The sequence below is a fragment of the Cynara cardunculus genome (genome assembly GCF_001531365.2).
Source record: "Cynara cardunculus var. scolymus isolate 2C chromosome LG 10, CcrdV1, whole genome shotgun sequence".
Lineage (NCBI taxonomy): Eukaryota > Viridiplantae > Streptophyta > Magnoliopsida > Asterales > Asteraceae > Cynara > Cynara cardunculus.
Window position 1 is genome coordinate 7,445,174 of NC_037537.1, and position 10,714 is coordinate 7,455,887.

General features: G+C 35.1%; 1 protein-coding gene across 2 annotated transcripts; it reads right to left on the reverse strand.

Moving 5' to 3' along the window:
* Window positions 1-2,933: 2,933 nt before the first annotated feature.
* Window positions 2,934-8,548, reverse strand: LOC112519497 (two-pore potassium channel 3-like). 2 transcript variants are annotated; one of them, XM_025127648.1, is made up of 2 exons: window positions 6,970-8,548; window positions 2,934-3,433 (listed from the first exon to the last, which is right to left on the reverse strand). In XM_025127648.1, exons 1-2 carry the CDS (start codon window positions 8,103-8,105, stop codon window positions 3,283-3,285), a joined length of 1,287 nt encoding a protein of 428 aa, XP_024983416.1. In that variant the 5' UTR covers window positions 8,106-8,548; the 3' UTR covers window positions 2,934-3,282. The 2 variants fall into 2 exon arrangements, with proteins under 2 accessions (XP_024983416.1, XP_024983417.1); XM_025127649.1 differs by having other exon boundaries at window positions 3,344-3,457.
* Between the last annotated feature and the right edge of the window lie 2,166 nt (window positions 8,549-10,714).

Genomic DNA, 10,714 nt, shown 5'->3' on the forward strand with positions numbered 1-10,714 from the left:
TATCAGATCAACTAGTCTGATGCTCACGGTAGCCAAATAACACAAAAACTCAAACAAATACTCATATAAAAAAAACAACCTCAGTGAACTACAAATCAATAGTTTGATTACAAATACAAACATTCATTCAAGTCTTCAATATCAACAACAAATTTCAGTTGTCTGTTAATTTCTTCAACATCAATGTCCATATCCATATTTAAACCTAGAAGATAATAGATTTAATTAATGAAAGGTTATGTAAAATACAAAATAGATGAAACTAAACATAGATCAAACAAATACATTTAATAATTCAATATTTTTATACATAATCAACGGACTACTCTTGCAAATTTGCAAGAAAATAACAAAAAAGAGATGAAATATGTGTAAAATATAAAAGAGGTGTTAAAGAACACAAATCAAGCAAATTTCAATCATGAATTTAGTGATTTTATAGAATTAATAGATAACACAACAAATTTGAAAGAAAATCACTTACAGAGAACAAAAATCAAATAATGTAACAACTTTAAATCAACTAGACGAATTAGGAAGACACTTTTGAATCTTTCACGGCTAGAAAAATCACTATTTCAAGGCGAAAGAATCACGATTTCATGGGGAATCACCTTCCATGGCATCGGTGATCACAGAGAGAATTGGACGATTGTCTTCGAATCACGTATTGATTGGATGAGGATAATTAGATTGAAAGATTCACACAATGATGAAAATACCCTTCTAGTGTATTTTGAGTTAAATTGGGACTTGATTTAAACCATTGGATCAACCTTAATAAAAAGTAATCAAAGGCTCAAATCCTTTCTTACCTTTGTTAACTTAAGTCCACTTCTCACATGATTTCACGCTTATATCTATATCGAGAATATATATATATATATAGGGGCTGGTTCAAATACTAACCAAGATTATCGTGTTAACTTTGTTAACCAATCTTGGTAGTTGATTTGAACATCCAACGGTTATCATTTATTGAGACTAAAAATTTAATTATTTAATTACCATATTAATAAAAAAATTATTAAATAATTAAATTAGGTTCACAATGGTTCAGATGGTAGAATTGTAAAAAATGAATGATCTTAACGTATCCTATTTTGTCAGCCTATTATGTAATTTCCAATCAATAAAGAAACCGTCAATCTCATCGATATCTTAAATCAGTAGCTAAAAATTAGGTTCATAATCTTCATCAAAACAATGGAGGATTTGGAAGGATTATCAGGCGACGGCATCCAGATAAGATTAAAACATGTGTGTGAACCTAATGAACAATGTGTGAACCTAATGAACAATGTGTGAACCTAATGAACAATTGAAAAATTAGGTTCATAATCTTCATCAAAACAATGTGTGAACCTAATGAACAATTGAAAAATTAGGTTCATAATCTTCATCAAAACAATGTGTGAACCAAATGGACATATTGTATGAACCAATTGAACACATATGTGCACGAGTGAACACATATGTCGACGTTTGAGTGAACATGTGCGTGAACGGTTTGATCATTTTCTTCACTTTCGGAATTCGAATTCCGAATGTATTCGTAGACACTTTTAACTTTTTCATTCTCATTGTCGTCGATCTGTTTTACTCTATGATTATCCATATTACTCGGACTATAACGGAATATTTACAAAAGGGACTTTTTTGAAATTTACAATATCAAAAYCATTGTAGGAAGAATGAAATGTAAAAATCAGTAAGATGAACAAATGTGAAACTTCATGTCATTATTACATGAAGATCAATTAGTGAKATTTTAATATTTGTAACTCCCAATTAAAATATTGGGGAGTTACACAAAAATGACAAATTACCTAAATACTCTTACACTTAATATGTGAGTTACATTTGAACCTGACTAAAAGATGGAACATGATTGGTTGATGTTGGTTAGCATAGTTAACACAAAAAAATKGGTTAGTATTTGAACCAACCTCTCTATATATATATATATAATATTATATTAATATTTGATTTATAGAGGCGAATTTTATTTTTTTTTTACTATAGAGGTCATCTCCCTTTTTCAAAAAATAAATAACTTTGAAGACCTCTATTTTTTTTAGTGTTTTAGTATTGTGTTGTAGATGAAAACTCCTTCATTTTTGTATTTTTAGTATTAGATTGGAGATGCCGTAATTACCCATTAAAATACTTTTTTTTATTAACCTGGATATCCTACCCGCTATGCGAGCTGACTAATCTCAGGGCGACCATCTGCTTTGCAGATAGCTCAGAGTCACCGCATTTGAACCTCCATGGCCACAAGAGGATTTTTATTCCTCCTTGGATTTGAATCTGGGACGTCCTGATACTTTTGATCTTTGAAGCCAAGCTCAAGTAGTGAAAAATGTTCATGTTTTGAAAATTCAGGCTACTATAAATGTGTCGAGAAATAAACAATGACACTTATATCTTATGTTATTCTTTCCAAAGATGATGTGATTTAAAAACACATGTAGTCGTCTTTTCATATAGCTAAGCACATGCCCTCATGCGAGTCGATACTCTTGGCCCTTCGCATGCTACAATGTAATAACTTATAATCATAGACGGACTAGAAAAAAATATTCATATGGTGGCATATACAAGGGTTGGATTCCGATGAGAATTAGAGTTAAATGAGAAGTGTAAGAAGAGATTTCCACTTTTAGATGTACATTAAGATGACATGCACGGGATTACCCTGTATCAAGCGCAATTCATGGATGAGTTTGAAATTAAAGGTGATCGAATGTCCAGATCCCTTCTTATGCTTCTCATCTTAACTCTTTTTCTCACATAATCCTTTATCTAAAAGGGGTTAGTTGATTTTGTTTTTATTATGCTGATTGTGCATGAAAATATTGACCAAATTACATTGTCTTATAGGACGTGACCTTTGTTCCGTTGCATTACATCATATCTCTTGGACCCTATTTTTAGAAAACTAGAAATATATCAAAATATAACAAATAACACCCATATTCTTTCAAAAGATGGACACCATTTGAAAAACACATGTACTCTGTCTTTTTGTATCGCTAGCTAGGCACATGCACGCATGCGAGTCGATACTCCAACATGCTATGATATTGAAATGTACAACCAAACGGACAAAATTAAACCAATAAATAAATATCCTCCTCTCGGCTCACCGCATGCGATCAGCTGCAATGCTCTCCCAACCCCAACTGCTGCACCGATCGGGGGCGGCCTTGCCTTGTGCATTTTCACATTTCTCCGCACATCAGACTCCAATTTGAAGTGATAAGGCTGATTTTGTTTCTAGTTAGGGTGGGTGTGCATAAGGTCAGCCAGCATGATCTTGCCGCAGTTTCCGCTGTCCAACCGATCAAATATTTTGCATATCTGTAATATGTCTTTCTCCGAGATCTTTCCCATCTCCTTTAGCTTGTATATCACAAACTCCGATTTGCTGAAACACGTTCAATATCAGAATCTAGCAAGACGGCATCACAGTAGTTAAGCCCTTCCAAGCAAAAAGAACAAAAACCACGACATCCAAATATTTGTGTCCGGGTATCATTTGGAGTAGAGGTTAGGTCTGCATATATCTTACCCTCCCCAGAACCTACCTGTGTGTGGAATATAATATACCGGATTCGTTTGGTTTGGTTTAGAAAGTAAAGCAAAGCAAAGAAAAAGCAATGATGCTTCTAGTGATTCACATCTGAATGTAAACTTTCGGCATCATGGGGCAGATGCAAGATGCAAATAGAAAGATCAAAAACTACTGGAAAGGTGGAGATTCTTTATTATGGCAAGTGTCAAATGTGTTAAAAACTCTCAATGCAGGACCAATAATCACCGAGAAGAACATACAATTGTAACATTACGACCGGTGGCTTCAGTGCAACTGTGTGAGTATTTTAATGGAAGTGTATGATACATAACTGTTGGAGTCTTACATTGGTTACATACGGTCCATGAGACCTCTATATATGTTGAACCTTCCCTTTCTATTAAAGGGTTATTTTAGAGAGATTCAAAAGGGTTCCACCAAGGTTCTAAATGACGTGAGGCGTGGCGTGACGACAAGGTAAAGCCTTACAAGTTACGGCAAAGTTACGGAGTTTTTCAAGGCGTGCTCTAAGGCGGCATATTTATACATATATACATATACTTGTGTGTGTTAGTGTATTGAATAATCCCGTAGAAGAAGTTATAAAACTAAAATGGAAAGACAAAATATTTATATCAAATATATCGAACTTATAAGAAAATGATATCAAGAATGCAAAATTGGAATTAAATCTCTCGAGTCCACACTCACCACTTTCTTCAATCTTCAAGGAATTCTTATTCAACCCTCCATGTACAAGAGTAAGGATTTACCTATTTAGGGTTTTAGTTTTTATGTTCCATTTTAATGTTTATTTAAGTTTCAGGTATTGTTCATCCCCCAAGTTATATGTTTAAAAGTCCAAAAAAGTTACCCATGCCTTACAAAATAACGTGTCAAAGCAAGTCAAGCCTTAGAGTGGAACCACACGGGTGAAACCTCGGTGCCATAATGCACCATAGCAAGGCCATAGCGAGTTATTTATAACCATGGGTTCTAGATATCCTGAATGGTAGCCTGCATCTAGCACCACCTAGACTTGACACACTCTTTCACAACCCTACTTGGAGGCACCGTCTTGCCTCCATTTGAGGGAGCTTTTAGGCTACATATTAAGTTTTTTGAAATACAAAATTTAAAGTATGCTCCTATGTTTCATAGAATGAATGAAAGTATATTTGTGAAAATAACAGAAGTCAATGTATTGTTGCGTCTTAGAACTACACCTGCTAGACGCGGTCCACCAAACCTCTGTATATGTTGTAACCTTCCATTCTCTATCAAGGGTTCTTTAGAGAGAGATTCAAAGGATTCCACATATCCTCACATGGCGTCAGAGCCTACATCTAGCAATACCTAGGGACTTGACACACTCTTCCACCTCTGTTCTTGGAGGCATCGTCTAGCTTCCATTTGAGGGGACGTGTTGGAGCTACATTCTGCTAGACATGAAGTTGTTAAAGGCTCAAGGCGCACTTAGGCACAAAGAGGTCCTGGGGCCTAGGCGGTAGGCGCAGGCCTCAGGAATGCTAGGCGCTTTTTATCAGAATATATATATATACACACACACGAACAGTTACACATAACTCAAATATGCAGCAAGTACAAGCCTACAATGCAACAGCCAACAATACTTTGATAGAGGCAGAAGAGAGAAGTGTTTAAATCGTGAGCCATGAGGGAGAAGTTTTAAGGTCCGGGTATTTATAGAGGGGAGGCTTGAAGCTCTAAGAACTCGGTATCTACTATTAGGGTTTGACTTGTATCATCTATTTCATAACTCTTTGTTAAGAAGTCTAGGAAATGAGAAGATAAGAAAACTTATTTAATATTACGGTTTGACTAGATATTTAATAACTCTTTATGAGGCACGCCTAGGCTCACAAGACGCCTCAGCCAAGGCACAGGGGGCCTTATTGACCCTGGTGAATACGCCTAGCCTCGACTTTAAAAAAGCCCAAGACCTTGAGCCTTATGAGCCTCAGACCCTAGGCGCACCTTATGCACACTTTTAACAACTATGGCTAGACATAGTCCATTAAACCTCTATATATGTTGGAACATTCCCTTATCTATTAGGGAAAAGTACAAAAACACCCAGTGGACTTCAATGTTTGGAATAACCAAGTCCTTGGACAATTTTTTGGAACGAATAAGTCATTAGACATTCCAAAACCTGTTAAATAGCTCCTTGGACTTTCTAAAACTTGTTAGATACATCTTTATCACTAAAAAAATTTAACCTACAACCTAGACATCTGGTAAATTTACAAATTAAAAAAAAAAAACCTAAAACTAACGTGTTCATCCTCCCTCCAGTCCCATGGTGGGCCCTCTCCCCCTCGTCGCTACCCTATCCCCCTGCCGTCGTTGCTAACACCTTCAGCACAGCCCTGTCACCGTTGTACGCAGATCATTTATGCTTTGGGTACAGCTTTTGTATCTTTTGGGAAGAGTAATGAGAACGGTATATTTGTTTTATTTTATAAATGCAAGTACTTTTTTGGCTCAAAAAATGTTTAGGGACTTAATCGTTCAAAATATGAAAGTCCATTGTCTTTTTTTTCAGACTTTTTCCATTATTTTACCACATTAACCAGTTTTATAGGTCATAAGGATGTATCTATCAGGTTTTAGAAAGTCGAAGGAGTTATTTAATAGGTTTTAGAAAGTCCAACGAGTTATTTAACAGGTTTTCGAATGTACAAGGACTTATTTGTTCCAAAAAATTGTCGAAGGACTTAATCATTCCAAACACTAATGTCCATTGGGTTTTTTTAGACTTTTCTCTATCTATTAAGGACTCTTATAGAGAAAGATTCAAAGAGGTTACCACATATCCTCACATGATAGCAAAGCCTGGGTCTAGCACCACCTAGGGACACACTCTTTTGCCTCCATTCTTAGAGGCACCGTCTAGCTTCCGTTTGATGGTGCGTGATGTAGGCCTACACCAGCTAGACACAGTCCATCAAACCTCTATCTATGTTGGAACCTCCCCTCATCTATTAGGTTGTGTTTAATACATGGGACAGAATAAAACTAGATAAAATAAAAACTTGTTGTCCCACGTGTGATGCGACATTAGACTAGGATAGGACTTATTTTTTGTCCCACCAAATAGATGGAACAATAATTAGGAAGATGGCACAAGATTGGTAAATTACTAAACTACTTGTCAATTAAAACCAACCTTACACAATTCTTAACTCGTTTAGAGAGATTTTAAGAGGTTACACATATCCTCACAACAACATAGACGCATAAATGAGGTGTTGTATATATAATATGTATGCATTTGTGTAGTTGATCTAGCATTCAACAAATAAAGCTTCCATAAAATATCAACAAAACCAGTAAAGAAACCATATCAGAGACGAATCATTTACCTCACATAGCCATTGTTATCGATATCGGCTGCAAGAAACTGAGAAACAGTCAAACCTTGATCAAGAACCAGTTTCGCCATCTTCCTATGCCGTTTATCGATTCTAGCCTCTGCCAAGTAAAGAAACGCCCGAGCCACGGCCAGCGTTGACACAAGCAACCAAACTGACGCAAAAAGCCGACCGCCCATTGACCTAAATGCCCTATCCCCATACCCAACAGTAGTAACAGACATAACCGATAGATAAAATGAATCAACCCAATCTAACCTTTCCACAAAATGCATCACAGCAACACCGATCCCTATACAAAGAATCACAACCCCCAATGCTAATGCCACCTTCATTCGAATCCTCATCCTACCCTTTTTGACATCAATTATATACGAAGGATGATGATGATCTTGCTCGTGACCAGCCTTTAAAGATTGTAACAAATGATTTTCTTGCAAATCAAGAACATAGCTAACCATCCCACTAAGCAAGATATCAATAAACCCAAAACCGATTAACACAAACATGATCGAAAACAGCTTCGTAACAACACTATTTGGAGTTATATCTCCATACCCAATTGTGCACATTGTCACAATGCAGAAATAAAGAGCATCAACAACCACATGTGTCTCAGAAGCAACAAAATGTTCTTGATTGTACCAATATATAAGTACACCAAGTGATAAATAAAGAATCAATAGCAATACCGCTTGGCGAACGATGGTTGACGATGGAGGTTTGGATTCGGAATGGTGTTCGAAATCGTTGATTGCAGCCATGGCAGGGGCGGTTTTCGAGCGATGGAGATTGGTCTTCCCGAATGAGTAATTGGGATCCGTTAACCACGATTGAGGTGACGGAGCTTGTTGTGGGTCAGAAATGATTGAATTCGAAATCGAATTTGAATTCGAGTTCAAATTTAAATTCAAATCGCAAGCAAATGGTTTCTGGGTATTCAACGATAGGGCTAAGGCATCAACAATGCTTGAAGATGGTTCTTTTGGGGAACCAAAAATGAGCATATCTTTGAGTTCTGAAGGAGTTAAGGGTAAAGGGATAGAGATTTCATCATCTTCAGGAAGAGAACAAAGTTGGGATGGTGTTCTTGGTGTATTTGTCGGAAGAAGTGGTTCTTTATCCATCTTAATTTCGCCGGAAAATCGTTTCGATTTCAAGACATCGATGGTTTTCTGGTAAAATACGGTGGTTTCCCGATGTGGGTATGATTGAATTCGCAACAAAAAGGGGAAGAACACCAAAACTCTTGAAATCAAAAACCCTTATTACAAGTATAGAGTGAAGGTTTACTCCGATCCTTGTGGTGATAAAGAAGATTCGTGGTGACGTGTATGACCGATACTCAGACTGGATTGACGGAGAAAAAAGGGATGATGTATAAGATTAAAAAGAGATTTACGTCAATAATCGAACCTCAGCCATGAACAGATGATACTCGACATGTGTCTCTTTGAATACACGAAGCAAGTTGTTAGAACGAAAATCAATACTTTTCAAACTTCAGGTAATCATGTCATCGTTGACGACTTCATGTCCATTAACCATGTGGATGTAGAGTATACAGAGAATAAAAAGTAGGAGTATTATTTGATAAATATGTTAAATAAATGAATGATATAATTTTATACGATTGGTTCGACTCAAAAGAAATATCATGGATATGAAATGATTTAAGGTGACAAAAGTAAGAAAATATATGGACTTTTGATCACCTTTAATTTAAATTCATTAATGAATCATGTTTGATACGAAAATTTCATCCTAATATGCATTCAAGAATGAAGATCTCTTCTTATTTTTTTTATCGGAACCCAACATTGAGATGATAAAAGGTTCATAATCATATATCATTGATGCATTTTTTTTGTCTAAGGAATCGTGTTCATGAGGTGAGGATGATGTGATACAAATAACAAATTTATCTGTTTATATTATTGAACAAAATAAATGAAACATAAAGTGTATGAACGTGTCATCACATGTTAGTCTTGTAAATGGTTATCATCCTTGATGTCAATGAGTTCATCGATTCTTGTTCATCATCCACCATTGAGAACATTGTCTAAACTATAATTTGGATTTCGAATGATATAAAAAGCCAATTTCTAAGTTGGTTGTTTAACCATTTGGTGGCTGACTTGCTATTAGTCGGGTGTTTTTGAAGATGTTAGTTTCTTAGGTATTGAATGATGTATGGTTTGTTCACAGGTGGACCTATCAAGGAGGTAGGGGTACTCAAAATACCGACCAACCTGACCAACCCAACAAGAAAAAACTTTAAAAAAAAAAAAAAAAAAAACTCAACCTGATGTAACACAACGCATAATTGATACAAAATTAGATCAAACTGCATCTATTGGGTTGAAATTGGGATAATTTGAATCCAACCCAACCCGATGCCTTTTCTATACTACAGATTTAGTATTGTTGTCAAGTCCTTGATTATATATGTATATTAGACATTAGATCAACCTGTAATGAGCTATATTCAAAATTATATTACAATTTCAACCGTAATTTTACTTTATTATTTGCATGAAATTTCAATCTTCTTTTGAGTTTATTAGTCTTTTTTTGTATGTTTTCATTTTGATTTTATTTCGTTCTAGCTAGATTATAAAATGATGTAACAACAATACCCAATTAACCCGACCAACCCAACACACCCCGAACGTTTAGGATGGGTTAGGTTTTGATTGGGTTGGGTTGGATTGAGTTGAGATTTTCCAAATCACATACATTGAGTTGGCTTGTTCAAATGTCTTTAACATGTCCAACCCAACCCATGTGCAACCCTACAAGGAGGTAGAGGTGTATGGAATACAACTCAATCATTTCATTGTAATGGAAAAAAGTATTGGTTGTAAAGGTGCATCCGCTTAATTTTAAGAGTTGAATTTATATTCTTTAAAACCAAATTGATAATAGAAATTTGAAGGTGACTGAAATTGTCAGGTTACTATTTGCCTTTCTTAAGGTCATTGTTTCGATTTTTGCTTACCATAGAATCCTACAGATTTAGCAATCAAATGTTGTGTTTTTGCTTTCTATTTGTCTCCATCTTACTCTTTTTTTCGAGTCTTTCTTCTTTTAATTTACCCATTAATCTAAAATTTGTGTTATGTCTCTTTTTTTTTTCCATCTCAACACATTTATCTAAAATAAATAGAAAAAAATATACAATTAAATCACATTTAAAAGTGCATATATTCTAAAAATTCCTAATTATAAAGTTTACAGATATCCAATTTTGTTACTACTAAATATTCCTTAAAATATGATAAAAGAACCACTATTGGGAAACCTTTAAACCGACTGTTTAAAATATGAATTCCAAATACATAAAAATGGGTGCCAATTGCACAAATACCAATTGATGCCTCTCAAACAACTAAAATGTAGTACTCAAAATTCAAAAAGGGACAAAACAGAAACTTTCAAAAAAAACAAGGGTTAAAAATGTAACTTTTGGAAAGTTATGTAATACAAGAGACAAATATCACATTTATAAAGTTTGAGGGGCTAAATGTCAAATCCCGAACCTTGATTGTAGAATTCCGACTCACCCTAATCCTAACCCTAGTAATGGGACAGTAGTGGAGGCTGTCGCATGTTCAAGGCGTATTTCATGAATAGGAGATTATATAAACAGATTTTTACACATGTTTCGAGCTATTTATGAAAATAATTGTTTTATTAGATAAAATTGTATAAATAATATATATATATATAT